Source organism: Chiloscyllium plagiosum, chromosome 1, assembly GCF_004010195.1.
Source record: "Chiloscyllium plagiosum isolate BGI_BamShark_2017 chromosome 1, ASM401019v2, whole genome shotgun sequence".
Classification (NCBI taxonomy): Eukaryota; Metazoa; Chordata; class Chondrichthyes; order Orectolobiformes; family Hemiscylliidae; genus Chiloscyllium; species Chiloscyllium plagiosum.
The window spans coordinates 144,874,608-144,895,367 of record NC_057710.1 but is presented as its reverse complement, the minus strand read 5'-3'; the positions used below and the strand labels follow the sequence as shown (position 1 = coordinate 144,895,367).

At 41.5% G+C, this 20,760-nt stretch overlaps 1 protein-coding gene across 3 annotated transcripts in view; it reads left to right on the top strand.

Annotated features, from left to right (window-relative positions):
• fstl5 (follistatin-like 5) overlaps positions 1–20,760 on the top strand; it is a 534,185-nt gene that overhangs the window by 443,512 nt on the left and 69,913 nt on the right. For all 3 annotated transcript variants that reach the window (XM_043698761.1, XM_043698740.1, XM_043698750.1), the window contains exon 10: positions 12,429–12,563. In XM_043698761.1, coding sequence (XP_043554696.1) covers positions 12,429–12,563 — 135 coding nt within the window. The remainder of the gene's footprint in view (positions 1–12,428; positions 12,564–20,760) is intronic.

Genomic DNA, 20,760 nt, shown 5'->3' with positions numbered 1-20,760 from the left:
CCTTGCACAAATGTTTGTCACTTTTCAGCCCAAGCCTGGACATTGCAGTAGGCATTAGTTGCTTTTATTCTTGAAGGAGTTACAAATAGAAATGAAACATGTTTTGTCACAAATGTTTTATCCCTTCTACTGACCTTGTGATGGGAGGAAAGATTATTGTTGAAGCATTTGAAGGTGTTGAGCCAAGGACGTGGCCCTGAGGGATATCTGAGTGTTGCTGTAGGACTGAGATGATTAACCTTCAACAACCACAACCAACTTCATTTACACCAGGTATGACTCCTACCTGCTTCTGCAATTCCCATTTACTTCAGTTTTCCCAGGCCTTCTTGATCCCACACTCAGTCAAGTGCTCTTCTGAAGCCAAGGACAGTCATTTCTCATTCATTCCTGAAATTTATCTTTTGACGTTATTTAAACCAGGTTGGATTGAAATCTGGAATTGTGTAGTCCTTTTGGAAATTATAATGAATCAACTTATAGAAAATAGGTTCACCTGATTTCCTGGTATTATGAGCACTTGATTCCAGTAACGTCACGTGTTAAGAGTGAAATGCTTGTAGAGTAAATAAACTTAGAGCAAAGTCAGTCAGTGAGTTCTAGTCCTTGCTGTTGCTTCACTAACTTCTAGCAGTTTGTTGAAGCATATAATTGTTCAAGGTCTAGTACCAATTTGCACTGTTAACCAAAAATGTGTGTGGCACACATAGATTTAAAAGGTGAGAAAATACAAAGTTACTTCGAAGATCGGAAGAATTAGGAACAGGCATAGGCCATTCAGTTCCTCACACTTGCTTGACCATTCAATAGGATCATATGGCTGATCTGACATTCCTCACTTTCACTTTTGTTGACATGTATGCGCTCAAACTGTCAGGAAATAAGAGAATGCCAGGTTCATCAGCCACATCCACAAGCTAGGCCAGATCATCACCCAATCATAACACAATGCCATCCATGCTCTCTCAACCAATTCCAACATTGCCATCAAAACAGCAGCCATTGTCATTCAGAATGAACAACTGCAAGGAAATATATCGACAATTGAACAACCAGAAATACTATTTCAATTACCTACCAATCTGACCAAAAAACGCATCTTTAATGAAACAGATTGATTAAAACTTTTGATCCAGTCCTTCAGAGTACCTTATGCACTCTTATCCCACTTACTTCTTGCATGGGGCACTTCTACTGCCTTTCAAAGATACACAAAAGCCAACACACATGGACGTCCCACATTCAGGCATTGGGATCCTGTATGAGAACCTCTCTGGCTATGTCAAGGGTATCTTGAAACCCATTGAACAGGGGACCACCAACATCTGTCGTGACACCACAGATTCCTTACACAATCTTAGCACCCACAGACAAGTCAAACTAGGAACATTTCTCATTACAATGGACATTTCAGCACTCTACACCAGCATTCCCCATGACAATGGCATTGCTATAACAGCCTCAATACTCAATACCAACAACTACCAATCACCAAGCACCATTCAACAACTCATTTATTTCATCCTCAGCCATCTCTTCACCTTTGACAGCCAGTTCTTCATCCAGACACACGGAACAGCCATGGGGATCAAATTTGCACCCCAATATGCCAATATTTTCATACACAGGTTCGAACAAGACTTCTTTGCTGCACAGGACTTCCAACCAACACTATCCACCAGGTATATTGACGACATTTTCTTCCTCTGGTCCCCTCCCACAACCCTAAGGCGTGCAGGTTAGGTGAGTTGGCCATGCTAAATTGCCCATAGTGTTCAGGGATGTGTAGGTTAGGTGCATTAGTTAGGGGTAAATATAGGGTAATAAGGTCAGGAGCAGGTCTGGGTGGGTTACTGCTCAGAGGGTCGGTGTGAACTTTTTGGGCTGAAGGGCCTGTTTCCACACTGTAGGGACTTTATGATTAACTCATTGATCGCCAGTTTCGATGTGCCACAGTGAGCTACCATAATGACCTCATCAGGCAACAGACACAGGATACGACTGATAGGGTACCCTTCCAGGAGCAGAGAAACCATGTTCTTTGCTGCCTGTAACACATTATCGATGAGAGTGAGCACATTGTCAAGATTTTCCCTATGCCTCCACTGCTCGCCTTTAAACAAACACCTCAGACCTCACACACAAGCACACATACACACATATACATACACACACTTACACATAATCACACTCACATACTCACACAGACCACCTCCATATATATGCTCTCTCTCTCAGACAAACACACACCCACACTCAGACTCATGCATATAACCACTCACAGGCATATACTTCATCTCACACACACACACGCACGGACACACACACAACACACCATGGGGTGAATTTGTATTTGCAGATACATTCTATTTTGTTCCAAAAGCACACAACCTACAGGCAGTCAGTCCATTGGAAATAGAACCTGGTTAGGATACAGACAGTTTCTAAACCTCACACTTCAATGCATTGTCTGAGCTGAGTGGTCCCCTTTTTTTTAATAAAACCTTATGTTATCTTGGGACTGTGACTTGAGAGAAAAATTTATATATTAATCAATCAAAACCTGCGTCCCCATTCTAAGTGATTAAAGACTTAACAGCAAGTCTAGGTTTGTTCAATACTTTGCATCAGTTGCATGACACTGTGATCTTTTACTATAAAGTCTGAGTCCTATGATCCTACCCCACTAGTTACCTGACAAAGGAGCAGCGCTCCAAAACTTCAACTTCCAAATAACCTGTCAGACTATAACCTAGTATCATGTGATTTTTGCCCACCCCAGTCCAACATGAGCACCTCCACATCATTGCACTTTTCCTGTCCTTTCCCCATAACCCTTGATCCCTGACTGATCAAGAATTTATCTGTCTCAGACTTAAATACACACCAAGAACCCTCTGTGACAAGGAGTTCCAAAGATTGTCAGTCTTCTGAGGGGAGAAATTCTTCCTCTTCACCTCAGTCTTAAGTTCGGTGACAATGCTTTCTCATCTTAAAGTCTCCCATGAGGGGAACATCTTCTCAGCATAAAAAAAAAACAAGTTGTTAGGTTTGCAATTAAAAGTGCTAGAATATTTGGTGTAATCTAAGTACACATCCGGATTTTAATGAGTGCCAGAAAAAGGCTGTCAATAACATTAAGCTGCATTCCATCCAAACAATCATTTATATGAAATTCAGATCATAAATTAATAAATTAAAAGAGCAAATATTTTGCAGAAATAAAAATACTGTTGCAGAACACATGAAAATTTAATGATATATTCAGCGATGTTTAAAGCATGCACAATTTTGAAAAGTTACAATATGTCAAAGTCATCAGTGCAGCTAAAATCTAGTCAGTTATTCATCAGTTTTAGTTGACTGAATATATTTACTTTAATAAAAATCTAAGAGAAGAATATGCTGAAAGAATATGAGATCTGAAATTGCTTGGAGATACAAACCTCGCATTTAAACTGTTAACTATGTCAGCCAGTATCCTCCCATGTTAACTCCATTGCATCAGGATAGCTAATTAAGATCATTTTGGTGACTGTCCCTGCCGCTATTGGAATCTTTTGGACATAATACAAACCATATTGGGTCGAAGCATTAAATTCTGCTCCCTTTGGCTTATCCTATACCCAAAAGAACAATGTATAATTGAACAACATGTATAAGCATTGTCCGGCACGGTGGCACAGTGGTTAGGTGAATTGGCCATGCTAAATTGCACGTAGTGTTAGTTGTAGGGTCTGTCTGTCTGTGTGGGTGGCAGGTCGGTGTGGACTTGTTGGGCCGAAGGGCCTGTTTCCACACTATAAGTAATCTAATCTAGTCATATGTCTCTTCTAGAATCATGCAATGTAGATAAGGCACTTGAAATCTATAATCACAAAAAATGCTAAAGCTACATTAGTCTGACTTTCCAGCACTGAACCCGTGACCTTAAATGTTATGATATTTCAATGCTCATCTAGGCACTTTTTAAGAGTTATAAGATTGCCCACCTCAACAAACACTGGCTGAGGAGTGGTAGATGGTGTTTAATTTGGATTGCAGTTTGGTAATACAAAAAAGGGCAGGATTTATACAATTAATGGTAGGGTTCTGGGTCATGTTGGAGAACAGGGAGACCTAGGGTTTCAGGTGCATAATTCTTTGAAATTTGCATCACATGAAGACAAGATGGTTAAGGCGTTTAGCATGCTTGCCTTCATTGCTGAAACATTGAGTTAAGAGTTGAAATCTCATGTTGAGATTGTAAAGGACATTAATGAGGTCTGTACTGGAGTATTGTATGCAGTTTTGGTTGCCCAGTTATACAAAGGGCATTATTATGCTGGGGATGATTCAGAAAAGATCTATCAGGATATGATAAGTTGTAGGACCAAACCTCCCCCCCATCCAAGGACAAAGATTCAGGTGGCAGACAGAATTTAGGCACTTTGGCAGTTTTTATTTATATTCAAACAGTCACCGGTTTGTGCAGGGAGAGGGCCAAAGACCCCTGTCCCTCCCCCCCATAACCCCCTACAAGTCTGGTCTCAATATGAAAACACAGTTGTTCCCTTAACCTTTAGCTCATATTGGAAGAGAGATCAATGACACTCTGGATTTTATGGTGTTGGTAGAGACAGTCTTCATAAGAAATGTTCAAGAACAGACATTCTGAAAATTTGTTCCAAACATTGAAATAAAGAGGTAAACTTCTGCTATAACAAACACAGATGAACTAGTGGTGTTACGGCTCCATAAAAAACTAAGAGATCAAACAAGTTCATGAAACTATGACAAGTGATCGATTCCAGCCTCATTAATCAAAGGATGCAATATTTTATACATTTTGTATTACTGTAATCAGACACAGTGTTGTTACTCTGCCCTTCCTCCTATTCCAGGCATCCAACTCTGTCTAATCAACGCCGTACATTCCTTTGGACAGCCAGAGGTTCCCCTGATCTCGTGGTATTTAACAGATATTATAAACTCCAGGCCTTGAGATCTTTCTTAGAATCCTATAAATTTATTTTAAAGCACTAGCTTTCAAAGTGTGGTTGTGGAATATATGTATCTGTAATTAAATTGGAATCTATCTCTGTGATTATCTGAAGAATCTTTAACTAGACCCTATTTCTTAATATTGTGAATAATGTTTTTAAAAAGTAAATAAATAAATAACCTAACTACTGCAAAATAACTTTATTGCCATTTTCACAGCTGCATGATGAGTTCGGCTGACTGTCTTTGGGATTGAGATTTATTGTCCTTACTTTGACTGATGCTTTTTTACTTAATGGGACAACATCCTTTGATTAATGAGGCTGGAATCGATCACTTGTCATAGTTTCATGAACTTGTTTGATCTCTTAGTTTTTTATGGAGCCGTAACACCACTAGTTCATCTGTGTTTGTTATAGCAGAAGTTTACCTCTTTATTTCAATGTTTGGAACAAATTTTCAGAATGTCTGTTCTTGAACATTTCTTATGAAGACTGTCTCTACCAACACTCCTTACACCTGTAGTTCATGCAGTACTGCATTTGCCTCGGAATAATCCCTTCTGAAAGATAGTTAAAAAATGGAGCAGACTTTTAATTCTGCTTAAATCATTTGTCTGCCATTTTGTGTCTAAATGCTGGAGAAGGCTTTTAATTCTGTTTTAATCACTTTGTCATACATTTTGTGTCTCTCAAATATGGACAGCTCTAACACCAGTAATGCAGGGTTTGAGATATATAAAAAATAGACATTTATAAGGCATTTGAACAGGTTCATGAATAGGAAAGATTTGGAGGAATATGGACGAATCGGAGGCAGGTGGAGTTAGTTTAGTTTGAGAACATGGTTGGTGTGGATTGGTTGCACCGAAGGATCTGTTTCCATGTTGCATGACTCTATGACTCTATCCCAGATCACTACCTCTGGGTGAAAAACGTCTTACTCACGACCACTCTAACCTGATGCCTTTCCCCTTAAAAGTGTGCCTCCTTGCTATTGAGACTTCAACAAAATAATTAGTTTAGAATTGATACTATTTTGAAAATTGAGGCCAATTTCTGAGTCTGGATCTCTTGTTGGAGACATGCAAGGGACCACATGCTCTAGATCCCTCTCAGGTAAGAGCCTTTGAAACCAATCATGAATGTTCAGAGCAAACACATTCAATTCCCTGCTTACTTACTGGACCACCCAATTGACTTCTAAATAGAGGTATAGTGGAACAGAAAGAGAAGAGTGACATATTTTGGATTATGTATTCTTCTGTTTATGCTGGTAAAAGGAAAACCATTATGCTTAATGTTTGAGTTTATAATAATTGGCAGAAAATTGTTTTAACTTCACACACAACATTTCGTGGCATTTTGTCCACTATTCTCATACCCTATTCCTTCAAAATGTTTAAATATTTCTATTACTGTAGTTTGTCCCTTCAAAATGTTTAAATACTTTTATTAGTCAGTGGGTGACTTTGAAAGAGGGACTCATTCAAATAGAGAAAAGGCATATTGCCACAAATTGGAACAGGTAGTCAAACCGAACTAAAACTCCCCGGATGGAGAAGAAGATAGAAATTAAGATAAATAGGTAAAATAAATTACAAGTGTCAGGTAGAAAATACAATTGGGAACCAAGAGAAATGCAGATTATTCAGAGGAGGTAAACCTGTATATCAGAGAAGCAAAGAGAGATTATGAGAAAAGATTGGCAGCCCAGGTAAAGGGGAAACCCAAAGTCTTTGACAGGCGCATCTATAGCAAAAAGGTGGTGAAAGGATGAGTAGGAACCAAAAAGCTCTGTCACTAAAAGAGCTCAAAATCGCTAAGAGGAAGTGTTAAGTAGGCTATCGAAGCTCACATTTGCCAGATACTGTACGAATGAAAAGCATCCAAGGATCTGAAGGAAATAAAAGTGAAATTTATAGGGGGACTGGCCATAATATGTCAGTCCTTCTTCAGACTTAAGGGAGGTAGTAGAGGACTGGAGAATTGCAACTGCACATTCTTGTTCATAAAAGATTGTTAGGATAAGCCAGTAGTTAGGCAGAAGTAGGTACTGCAGATGCTGGAGATTAGCGTCAAGATTAGAGTGGTGCTGGAAAAGCTTGGAAGGTCAGGCAGCATCTGAGGAGCAGGAAAATCGATGTTTCAGGCAAAAGTCCTTCATCAGGAATGCTCATCAAGATTCCTGATGAAGGGCTTTTGCCGGAAACGTCGATTTTCCTGCTCCTCGGATGCTGCCTGACCTGCTGTGCTTTTCCAGCACCTCTCTAATCTTAAGCCCAGTAGTTACCAATCAGTCAGCTTAATGTCACCTGCAAAAAAGCTCCAAGGAACATTTATTCAGGACAGAATTAGTCAAAATATGAAAGAAAAATGGGTTGTTTAAGAAAAACCCAGCACAGTCTCTGAATGAAAAATCTTGTTTAACTAACTTTTTTAAAAAGTAAATTAGATTAGATTCCCTACAGTATGGAAACAGGACCTTCGGCCCAACAAGTCCACACTGACCCTCTGAAGAGCAACCCACCCCCCTACCCTATATTCACTCCTGACTTGATAATTTAGCATGGCCAATTCACCTGTCCTGCACATCTTTTTGGATTGTGGGAGGAAACCCACGCAGACACAGGGAGAACATGCAAACTCCACACAGACAATCACCCAAAGCTAGGATCAAACCCAGGTCCCTGGCAGTGTGAGGCAACAGTGCTAACCACTGAGCCACCATGCCACCCACTTGCTTGAATACTCGGAAGAGGTAATGGGAAAGTTCAAAGAGGATAATGTTGTTGATGTGGTTAATGTAAACTTTCAAAAGGCATTTGATACAATGCTTTTCAATAGTCTGCATTTCAAACTTTCTGTGAAGATTTCTCTCAAGAAATGCAATACAAGACATCAACACCTGGAAGACACTCAGTCAGAAGAAACTAACTCAGAGGAAGCTTCTGTAGAAGGGAAACAATTCTCTGAGAACCCCTGTCAGCAAGAGGAATTACACAAAAGGAATCTGAGAGAGGAATCTCAGGCCAAGGACCAATTCTACTTCAAAGAAACACCTACTAAATCTGTGGTGGGAAATGTGGCTGTAAGATTGGGCTAATCAACCATGCAGGGACCAACATAATCCATGAAGCTTCACACGGAATTTCCTACACAGAAAATCATATTCATTAGCAAGTTATTGCCAATGATGACACAACAGATCTGTGAGAAAGATTACAGCTCATGGAATAAAATGACCAGTAGCAATGTGGATACAACATTGGCTGAGTGTCGGAAAGTAGAGTCATGGTCAATGGGTGACTGCTGCTTCCACTGGTGTAGAAGACCACCTGACTGCTGTTTCCACTGACACCGGACACCACGTGACTACAGACATTATTGACTACTGGGTTTCTTCAGCTTCCGCCCAAGTCACCATTCCAGCATATCCCTCCACTCATGATGAAGTTTCCAATCTCGCTCCTGGCCCCAACTCAACACTCAGCCCCAGCCCCAGGCCACAGCCATGCCGGTATTCACCATCCCGCTGGACCTCTCCCTCACTGAGGCTAACCGGTCAGTCCTCAGCAAAGGGTTCACCTTTATTCCCCTCTACCTACACGTGACCAAAGTCCGCGCATGTCATGATGTCAAACTCTTTTGCATATTGCCTATTGCCTCTATTTCCACATCTATTTCTTTGAACGAGAATCCAACCTACCCTCTAATGACCTTTCCCCAGCCTCAGGCAATGTTCATCCTCCTCGACATACTCTCCCAGCCTCTGACATTCCCTTGACTTGTTCAACGCAAACTGCCACTGCGACATCAATCACTTGGGTGTCCTTGCCCATCTCACTTACTCCAATCTCTCCCCATTGGAATGCGCAGCCTTGCACTCCCTTCGCTCCAACCACAACCTCACTATTAAATCTGTTGCTAAGGACAGCACGGTGGTAGTATGGCATTGGTAAGGCCAGATGCTAACTCTCTGACACCTCTTCCGACCATCTCCTTGATTATGACCCCACCATTGATCACCAAGCCTTCACCCACCAACCATCAACAACATCATCAATTCATGAACCCTCCTATCCACAGCTGCCAACCTGATAATTCCCCAATTCCACATCACCGGTTTCTACCTCCTACCCAAAATCCATAAATCCGACTCTGCTGGTCAACCCATTGTCTCTGCCTGCTCCTGCCCCACTGAGCCCATCTCCTCCTACTTCTACTCCATTAGTTCCTATTTGGTCCAGGAACTCTCTACCTACATTCATGACACAACCCACACCCTCTACCAAAACTTTCAATTCCCTGGGCCCCAACACCTCATCATCAACATGGACATACAGGCCCTTTACACCTGTATCCCCCGCATAGACGGCTTCTTCCTCTCCCGCAGGCCCAATCAGTCCCTCTCCACTGACACATTCACTTGGCAGAACTTGTCCTCACACTCAACAATGTTTCCTTTGACTCTTCCCACTTCCTACAAACGAAAGGGATAGCCATGGATTTTGCATGCCTCCCTCTCAGTAAGATTCACTGAACAGTCGCTCTTCCACAAGCACGCCGACACCACCCCTCACCTCTTTATTATATTGATGACTGTATTAGTGCTGCCTTGTGCTCCTGCAAGAAGCTTGAGAAGTTCATCAGTTTTGCTAACAGCTTCCACCCCATCTTCAAATTCACCTGGATCATTTCTGACTCCTCTCTCCCCTTCCTGGATCTCTCTGTCTCCATCTCTGGGAACCGATTCATCACTCACATCCAATTCAAACCAACTGTCTCCCACAAATACCTCCTCTCACCACCATCCTGTAAAAATGCTATCCCTTACTCTCAATTCCTCCACCTCCACCGGATCTGCTCCCAGGTGAGGCATTCCACTCCAAAACATCCCAGATATCCACCCACTTTAAGGACCCTAGTTTCCCCTTCTTGGCAATTAAGGATGCCCTCAACCACTTCTCTTCCAGTCCCCGAGCTGCTGCCCTCAAATCCCCTCCCTCCAGAAACAATAAAGATAAAGTCCCTTTAGTCCTCCCATACCACCCCACCAACCTCCCCTCTGATATTTCTGCCACCTACAATCAGATCCCACCACCCAAAAGATATTCCTTCCCCACCCCGTCCACTTTCCACATGACTGTTGACTCTACAACTTCCTCATCAACTCCACGTTCCCCACCAATCTCTCCACCACATCTGGAAAGTTCCCCTGTAGCCCCAGGCAGTGCAACACCTGCCCCTACATCTTCACCCTCACCTCTGTCCAAGGCTCCAAACAATTCTTCCAGATTCAACAGAGATTTACCTGCACTGCATCCAACCTGATCGATTGTATCCATTACTCCCGATGTGGTTTCCTCTATATCAGGGAGACCAAACGCAGGCGCAGGGACAAGTTTGAGGAGCATCTGTGCTCTGCATGAATCAACCAACCTGACCTTCCAGTTGCTATCAATTTTAATTCCCTTTCCCACTGTCCTGGTGACATGTTCATCTCTGGCCTCCTCCACTGTCAGAGTGAGGCTAAACATAAACTGGAGGAACAGCACCTCATCTTTTGCCTGAGTGGCTTACAGCCTAATGGCTTCAATATCGACTTCACCAGCTTCAGAATCCCTCCATCCCTGGCGTTGTCCCATGTCTGGCCCTCCCCCTCCTACTCACCTCGCTGAGCTGACCTAACCTGTCCATCTTCCTACTCACCTCTCCACTCCACCCTTCCCACTGATTAATCACAACAACCCTCTATCTGCATCTACCTATTACTATCCCACCTACCCTACCCCCAGCACCAACCCCCCATTTACTTGTGAGCTCCCCTCCCTTTCCCCAGTCCTGACAAAGGCTTTCAGCCCAAAATATTGAATTTCCTGCTCCTCTGATCTGCTGTGCTCTTCCAGCTTCACATCTGTTGACAGTGGTCAGTGGGTGGTTTTTGGACTGTGGAAAGGTTAGCAGTGAAGTACCCCAAGGGTCAGTATTGATATCCTTGATTTTCCTGATATATATTAATGAACTAAATCTTAATATATGAGACAATTTCAAAATTGTGGATGATAGAAAATTAGAAAGCATTGTAACCTGTGAGAAGGGTAGCATGGAACCTCAAAAGCACATTGACAAATTAATAGTAACAGATGAAATTCAGTGCATGATGAATTTTGGTCTGGAGAACCTGGCTAGGTGATATAAATTGGGAAATACAATACTGATGGGGATGCAAGAGCAGAGGGAACCGATAATATGTGCAGAAATGATTGGAGGTGGCCGAGAACAGTTAATGAAATATACGGTATCCTGGGTATTATGAAAAATGGCATGGAGTACAACAGCAAGGAGCTAATGCTGAAAATATGCCAGACATTTGTTGAAACTCACCTGAGTATTCTGTACCGTCCTGGTGCCACTCTATAGAATGGATATGAACGCATTTCGAAGAATGTAGAAGAGATTGATTAAAATAGTTCTAGTGATGAAAATTATCAGTTGTGAGGATAGACTGCAGAGATTCACCCTGGAGATAAGAAGTGATATCTAATGGAAGTTTTCAAAATCATGAGAGGTCTGGACTGAATAGATAGGGATAAATTGTCCCCACTTGTAAAGTGCTCGAGAGTGAGAGTACACTGACTTAAAGTGGTTTGCAAAAGTAGCAAAAGCGATGTGATTTAGAAAAACGTTTCACTTGAATGGAATGCACTGCCTAGAAGTATTGTGGAGGTGAACCGGAGAGTGGAACAAATTTACAATGCTCATTGGATCGCTGGTGCTGACATGATAGACTGAAAGGCCCCCCTTTGTGCTGTGACACTTCAGTGATTCTGTGATAGTCCTTCTTAAAATTATAATAGAAATGAACATGTCATGAGTGATTTTAATCGTTCAGGTTGGTTGGATCTTTTTTGTTCATTTAATGTGCCAGAATGTCAGCTTAGATTATTTGATATTACTTATTCAAATGTTTGCCACGTATTTGTCCAAACCAGCTCAAGGACTCGAGCATGTTACTGACACTTTATGCTAATGCGACATCTTGTGAAATGCTGGGAGATATGAATAACAAAGTCATTAAACCAATGCCCCGAGTGACAGAAGATCATCAAAAATCTCTGACAGGGTTGAGAGAAGAGCAGAAATTTCTCCTGGAGCTATTGGCAACAAATGTTCCACCACTAAAATTATCAGAAAAACTGAACAGATGAATTGGCAGTTTACCTTCTGGGCTGTGGGATATTGGATTATGTAAACTAGCTGCTATAATTAGTTACATTAACACAGTAATTTTTATCTCAAAACAATTCATTCCATCTGAATTATAGTGGAACATTGCTGAAATATATAATATATAAATATTGGTATTCCTTTTCAATCTAAATGTTGATTTTGTTTGAAAATTAAGTAAAAGGAGCATATAAAATATTTATTTGTATTTTGCAGCAAATGGGAGTGGAGTGCACATTAGTAACGTGCGCTATGAAGATACTGGTGCCTACACCTGCATTGCCAAAAATGATGCGGGAGTGGATGAAGATATTTCATCACTTTTCGTGGAAGATTCAGCCAGAAAGACACGTATGTAAAACTTTTGGAAACATTTTATTATTGGCCTTATCAGCACGGATTTTGAGTGCTTCAAAGAATATGAAAGGATGCTGCAATGCATGAAGTTTTCATTCAAAGTGAAAAAACTCTGAATCTCACTAACGGAGGTAATGGAGCAGCTAACCTGAACTTCATGCCAGTCTTCTGTTGTGTGAAGTACTATGAAACATTAATGAATAAGTCATTAAAGCAAAACTTTGTCTGTCAGAATGTCATTAAAAGTCTGACAGCAGAATTGAGGAGTAGAGAGTTTTCTTTGTCAAGTAGACAAAAGAAGGAACATATGAATTTATTGTGGGAATCTTTGATTGTGCAAACTAGCTGCTGCAATTATTTGCATTGAAAGTATCACAATAAATTACATGAAAATAACCCTACCTCAAAACAATTCATTTTATGGGAATTTTCATGCAGTTATTTCTGAGATGACATAACATGCAACTAAAGTGAATTGAATCCTTGGAAAATTTTTATTTGTTCACACAAAGGGCAGAATTTTTTTTTATTCACTCGTAGGACTTGGGTGTCTCCGGCTGGCCAGCATTTATTGCCCATCCCTTGTTGCTCTTGCGAAGGTAGTGGTGAGCTGCCTTCTTGAGCTGCTGCTGTCTGTCTGCTGTCTATAGATCCACAGTGCTGTTAGGGAGAGAATGCCAGGAGTTTGACCTAGGGATAGTGAAGGAACAATGATATTTTCCCAAGTCAGGAATGGTGAGTAGCTTGGAGGGGAATTTGCAGAAGGTGATGTTCCTACATGTCTGCTGCCCTTCTGGATGAAAGTGGTTGTGATCTTGGAAGGTGCTGTCCAAGGGGAGGGAGTGGATGCTTATGGATGTGGTGCTAATCGAGCCAACTGCTTTATCCTGAAGCTTCTTGACTGTTGTTGAAGGTGCTGTCACGTACAAGTGGAGATTGTTCCATAACCCCTCTGATTTGTCTGTTATAAATAATGGACAGGCCTTTGGGGAGTTACAAGCTGCAATACTCCTGGCTTCTGCATTCAAATGTGTTCAGGTTTCCCACATGAGAGCCACACCACTGTCACCTGACAAGCAGATTGGTGAGAATAAGGTCAAGTGCATTTTTCTGTGTAGTCGGTTTGCTCAGCCCTTTTGCAAACCCAGTGGACTTGATCAGCACGGTAGACAGTGGTACTGATGAACCACTCTTGACGGTGGACATGAAGTCCCCCATAAAGAATTTATTCTACACCTTTGCCATCCTCAGTGTTGCCTACAAGTGGTATTCAGCATGAAGGAGGGGCTTGGTAAAGCAGTGCAGAATGTAGTTATCAGCAGGAAGTTTTCATGGCCAATGTTGACATGATGCAGTGAGATATCATGGAGTCAGGGCCATTGCTGAGGGCTCTCAGGGCAACTCCCTCTCAATTGTAATCCATGGACCTTTGTGGGTCTTCCTTGCCACTGGAACAGGAAATCCCCATAGCTGGTGATAGTGCTTTCTGGGATATGATGTCATGGGTATATCTGTCAGGCTGTTGTTCGGCTGTTGCTCTCCCAATTATGGCGCTAGCCCACAAATGTTGCTTAGCTGGACTTTGTGAGGTCAATAAGACTACGTTAGCCATTGTCACTTCACAATCTGTATCAATGATTTGGATTTAGGGACAAATGACACAAAACTACAGCAATATGTGTTTGGATGTTGGTGGAAAAAGGCTACCATCTAACTCATTGATGTTCAATGGCCATACTATCACTGAAACCCCACTATCAACATCTTGAGCATTGCCATTGACCACAAACTGAACTGGATTCGTTGTATGAATCTTGTGACTACATCAGCAAATCAGAGATTAGGGGTTGCATCTTGCATTTTATTTGGCTAGGTTAAAGTTGAATGAGTATTTTGGAGGGATTTCAGTTGCCAGGCCAAGTTTTTATGCTGCATCTTACCAAACTTGATTCATAAACTACGTATGGGCTCTGGCCTGAAACATTGAATCTCCTGCTCCTCGGACGCTGCCTGGCCCGCTGTGCTTGTCCAGCAACACATTCTCAACTCTAATCTCCAGCATCTGCAGATCTCACTGTCTCCTCATAAATTACTCACCCTGCTCTCTCTGGTTTCCCTCACACCTGATTCTAGTCCCATCTTCCTAAATGTCATTGCCAATCAGAGAGCATCCCAGATTTCACTGGCATCCATTCTGCAATGCCATCTTTAAAGCTTGTTGTGCACCTGACAAGCACTGTCGGTCAGGAGCTGCCCTGTATGTTCCTTCCATCTGCCTGAGACTGGTGAATTCAATACACAGCTCTGCAGACAGGCATCTGGAGGTGCTGGTGGATTTAGTAATACAGAGGCAAGACTTTGTCTTTTCACTGAACCAGCATTGGAGGCCACAGTGTTGGACTTGTCACATGAGGAGCAGTTCAGGACTCTAGTTTTGAACTCAGAGTTTAAAAGGATCAAGGCGGCATCTCATTGAAACAGATTACTGAAAGGCCTCGGTTAAATGATCATGGAGAAGATGTTTCCACTCATAGGAGAGACTAGGACCTAAGGACGTAGTCTCAGAACGAAGGGAGGAGCGTTCAGAGCTGAGATGACGAAGAGCTTCTTCAGCCAGAGGGTAGTGCATCTGTGGAGCTCATTGCCGCCGAGGGCTGTAGAGGCCAAGTCATTGAGTGTCTTTAAGACAGAGATGGCTAGGCAATAGGATTACTAAGAGGATCAAGGGTTACAGGGAGAATGCAGGAGAATGAGGTTTAGAAAACAACCAGCCATGATGGAACAATGGAGCTGACACGATGGTCTGAATGGGCTAATTCTGCTTCTATAAATCGTGGTCTAATGGATACCAGTTCATGCCGTCCTGGTCCAAGGTTGCTTCTTGGAGATGAAGTCTCACAGAGAAATGCAGAGCATTGTCCGGTGCAGATCATTGATCTTCTCCAACACACAAAAATCAAAATTTCTGAAGAATCTGTGATGAGAAAACCAAGTTAATGTTTCAAGTCCAGTGACCTGTCAGGGTGTTTGTTTCAAATCTCCAACTTCTACAGTTCTTTTGTTTTATTTTAATGACTTTCTCCCTAAGTGTAAGTGATCAGATTCCCTACAGTGCAGAAATAGGCCCTTCGGCCCAACAAGTCCACACTGACCCTCCGAACAGTAACCCACCCAGTCCCATTCCCCTCTGAATGATGCACCTAACACTATGGACAATTTAGCATGGCCAATTCACCTGACCTGCACATCTTTGGACTGTGGGAGGAAATCGGAAGAAACCCACACAGACACGGGGAGAACGTGCAAACTCCACACAGACAGTCACCTGAGGCTGGAATCGAACCTGGGACCCTGGTGCTATGAGGCCATGCCACCAGCTTCTATCTACTATCTCAAACTCAGTCCATCTCCCCTTTTGTACTCACCTCCCACCAAGCTTCATTCTCTACCACTGTCACCAATGCCTGCAACATCTCCCCCACTTGCTCACTCCAACTTGACCACACTAACCCTGCATGCCCTTTGTGCTGCCTCATCACTCACTCAAGACACTTCCCACCTACGTGAAAAGAAATTGCTGTGCACCCACTTTCATCTTTCCTAAAAACCTGTCTCTCTCTCTCTTTCTCTCTCATTCCAGGAGGAAACTAGCCCCCAGTAGGGCAAAAAGAATAAAGACAGTGTTAGACAGCCAACTTTCAACTCCTCACCTCTTATGTGGAGAATACCCTGACTCTGTTCACCCTGAGTGGCGATCTGACCCTTTCCAAACCCCTGTACTGGTATCAGAGGCTGACCTTAGCTAAATCTGGCTCTGGAAAAGGCCTTCTCTGAGGTCTGCTGGCAATCATGACAAACCCCTTTGTAAAATGACTGAAAAAAATGATTGAGGCATTTGGTTGAAAGAAAAACATTGAAGGCAAAGGAAGATACAAGTTTGTGAGGAAAGTACGGGGCAGTGTGAATAGATTTGACTTGGTCTAATAAACAGCCAGCACAAACGCAACCTCCTATGCTGTGGACTTCAGTTGTTGGATTAAAATAATATAACATTTCGCTGTATTGATCTAAACTGTTAGTTACAATAATAGATTTCTGATAGATAAATTCTGCCAAGTTGAAGAAATTGAATTCAATAAACAAAATAATTATGGACTGATACCAGAAAATGACCATGAATTGCCTAATTGCTGGGAAGTACCCAATTGTTTCAATAACGTATGATAGGAATGGTCTATTATTCCTGACTAGTTTACTATGTTTGCATCTCTGACCCTGCATTGTGTAGCTGACAGTTGGTGCCCTTTGAACAATCAGGAATGAGTAGTAAATGCTGTCTTGCTAGTGAAATATGAAAAGCAATTACTTCAAATATTAAGGGCAATTTTACAACTTTCCCACAGTACTATTGGGGAGCCTGAGCTCTCCATATGATTTTCCCAAAATTAAAAAGAATAGTTAGGGAAATTAGTTCACCGTGCATCAACATCACAAGGAGCAGTCATGATAGATGTGTCTGTAGCAGCACGAAGAGAGAAAATTGTCCCTAATTCCGCTTCCTCATAATAACACAAAAAATATTCCTGTTAATCCGAGCCCCAAAGAGCGAAGCTTTTTGTCACTGGAGGAAATTCTGAAACATTCTGGACACACGCATCAAGAGTCAAATGATGGCCAGAAACCCGCAGCTATTCTGAAGAAGTGTCTCCGGAATGGGAGCATTCACTCTGAATTCTTTCCATAGATACTGCCAGACCTGCTATGGTTTTCCAGCAATTTTTGTCTTTGTTTCGGATTTCCAACATCTGTAATTTTTTAGTTTTGTTTTTGTCAGAAACCTGCACTGTATGTGTGACAGTAAGACAAAAGTAATTTTCTTTCCATTGATGAATAAATGGCCAAAGGGTCAGCTTTGCAGTCCAATTTTGGATCCTTTGGGGTAGTGGAAGGCCTATAATTTGATATGATTTAATTTATTGTTCCATGTTGTTTTTATAAATACAGCAAAAATACAGGAGTTGTTTAGCATTGCCACTGTCCGGTGCCATTTTAAAACACAGAAAATAAAGTGAAACACAAAATATAGGGCCAGAAAAATAAAACATTAAAGTTCATCTTATAGTCTTAACACAATAAAGTGAGGTGGTCTTTGGTCAACTCCTGCTTATTACTCAAACATGGATTTGAATCCACATTCCTCACCCTGATTCCTTAAGTCCCTGCTGCTAAACCGATTAGACCACTGCAACCATACTTCACCATGCCACCCACCACTGCTGGAACAAAGAGTCGTCACTGTCTGGCACCATCCCACCTCCATCCACGCTCTACCATAGTTCATGTTGCATCACCCTCACCGATGAGGTTCTGGGACCAAACAATGTGGCATGTGCAACTGTATACAATGCTGCAGCTGAGGTATAATGCATGTCTTATACAGATTCAACGTCATCTCCTTGCTCTTGCAAGGTATGCCCCTATTAATAAAGCCCGAAACACCGTTTGCTTTATTTACGGCTTTCTCCTTCTGTCTGTCATCTTCAGTGATATGTGTACATATACAGCCAGGTGCATCTGCTCCTCCACCCCTTTTAGACTTGTAGCCCCTTAGTTTATATTGGCTTACTGCTTTTTGATCAAAATGCATCACTTTCTCTGCATTGAAGTTCTGCTGCCACCAATCCATCCATTTCACCAACTTGTTTTTTTAGACTTCCACACTGAACTCATCACATTTTGCAATTCGTTCATGTTTTGTGGCATCTGCAAACTTTGAAATTGTTTCCAGCACACCGAGATTTAGATTATGATATCAGGAAAATGAGGGTGCCAATATCGACTCGGGGGGAATTCAACTACAAACCTTCCTTCAGCCCAAAATATATCCATTGATCATTACTCTCTGTGTCCTAACACTCAGCAATTATAATCAATTAGTCACCAGGACTGGATAAGATGCACTCAAAGATTTTAAAGCAAGTGGAGGTAGAAAGTATGGAGGCATTAGCCGTAATATTTCAGTCTTCCCTGGACTCCTTTGAGGTGTCAGAAGATTGGAAGATTGCCAACAATATGGCCTTGTTCAAAAATATAGTAAACTAATGCCTGCAATTACAGACCTGTTTAACTTCAGTAATGGGGGACCAATTATTTGGGATAGAACCCACTGGCAAAGGATAAAAGCTAAATTGATGAGGAAGAAGAGTATAGCTTTCTAAAGAGAAAATTGTGGTTAATATTTTGGAACTTTTGAAGTGGAAACAGACAAGATGGATGAAGGTAATATTTATGACCATGGTATTTCTGGATTTCTGGAAAGCATAAGATACAATGTCTCACAACAAACATGTGAGGAGAGTCGCAGGTTATGGTGTAAAAGGGACAGTGGATAACCTGGATATAAAAGCCAGTTCAAGTTCAAACTGAATGAAGAAACTTTTTCCCCCAAAGCGAAATGAATATGGTGATTGAATTTTGACAACAACCCAACCAATTACTTTACTGACATCAGTATTTTATTGCCTGATTTTCATAAAAGAGTTCAATTCTTAAATTGCCACCATAATATTTCAACCCGTTATTTTTTATTAATTCACGGGATGTGAACGTTGCAAGTCAGCTAGCACTTATTGCTTGTCCCTAGTTGCTCTTGAGAACATGGTGGCCAGCTACCTTCTTGAACTGCTTCAGTCCACATTGTGTCGGCTGACCCACAATAAAGTTAAGAGATGTAATTCTAGGATTTTGACTCAGTGCCAATGAAGGGATGATGATATATTTCCAAGTCAGGAAGTTACGTAGCCTGGAAGGGAAGTTGCAGGTGGTGATGTTCTCATTTATTTGCTGCCCATGTCCTTCTAGATGGAAGTTATCTTGAGTTTCAAAGGTGCTGTCTAAGAATTTTCGATCGATTTCTGCAGCATATCTTGTAGATTGTACATACTGCTGGTCCAGTGTGTGGTGGTAGAGGAAGTGGATATTGTGGATGTCGTGCCTATCAAGTGGGCTGTTTAGTCCTGAATGTTGGCAAACTTCCTGAGTGTCATTGGAGCTGTACCCTCCAACAAGTGGAGAGTATTTCATCACACTCTTGACCTGTGACTTGTAGATGATAGGCTCCAGGAGTCAGAAGGTGGTGGGTCCATGAGTTTCTGTGGTGGGTCCATGAGTTTCTGTGGTGGGTCCATGAGTTTCTGTGGTGGGTCCATGAGTTTCTGTGGTGGGAAAAAAAACACCGGTGGTGGGTCCATGAGTTTCTGTGGTGGGTCCATGAGTTTCTGTGGTGGGTCCATGAGTTTATGTGGTGGGTCCATGAGTTTATGTGGTGGGTCCATGAGTTTCTGGTCAATAGTAATCCCAAGAATATTTGTAACACTATTGAATGTTAAGGGGTGGTAATTATATTGTTTCTTATTGGAGATGGTCATTGCCTGCATTTGTGTGGTGTAAATGTTACTTGCCAATTGTGTTATGAAGATGTGAGTGTACTTTTAAGAGAGTTAAAAACAGCAGAACTACCAGACACAGCAATAAGTGTTCTCAACAATGCAACAATGTAACACTGAGTCAAACAACTTGATTAGTTCATTGCCTGGAAACAAAAACAAATTGAATTCGGCCAATCAGTTTAAATTAAACCCTGAGAAAGTATCAATTTCCAATCAAATTTGAATTGAGTATATTGGCAATCTTAAAAGCCAATCCGATGCTCTGGGGTATAAGACTGGGGAAATATTAAACAGTTGAGAGGAGAACTGCAAGTCCTAGCATTTAACAAATTGCTTGAAAAAATATCTCTCTTGAAAGTACCTTTTTGATCAGTAACTTGTGACACAGAAATTCCTAACAAGGAGACACAGGAAGATCCAAAGCCAAAAACCTATGGCTGCCTGGTTTTGAGATAAGAATTGTTGTTTTGTAAATCTTAATTGAGAGTTTTATCAGACTCGTATTATAGAAGGGAAGGTAAAAGATAGATTAAAGAAAGGAATTGTAAATAGTGGTTAGTTAATTATTCTTTGTTAGAATTGTTGTTTTGTAAATCTTAATTGAGAGTTTTATCAGACTCGTATTATAGAAGGGAAGGTAAAAGATAGATTAAAGAAAGAAATTGTAAATAGTGGTTAGTTAATTTTTCTTTGTTATACTTTAAGAAATAAAGTTGTTAAGTTTTACTTTACATAGTTCTTGG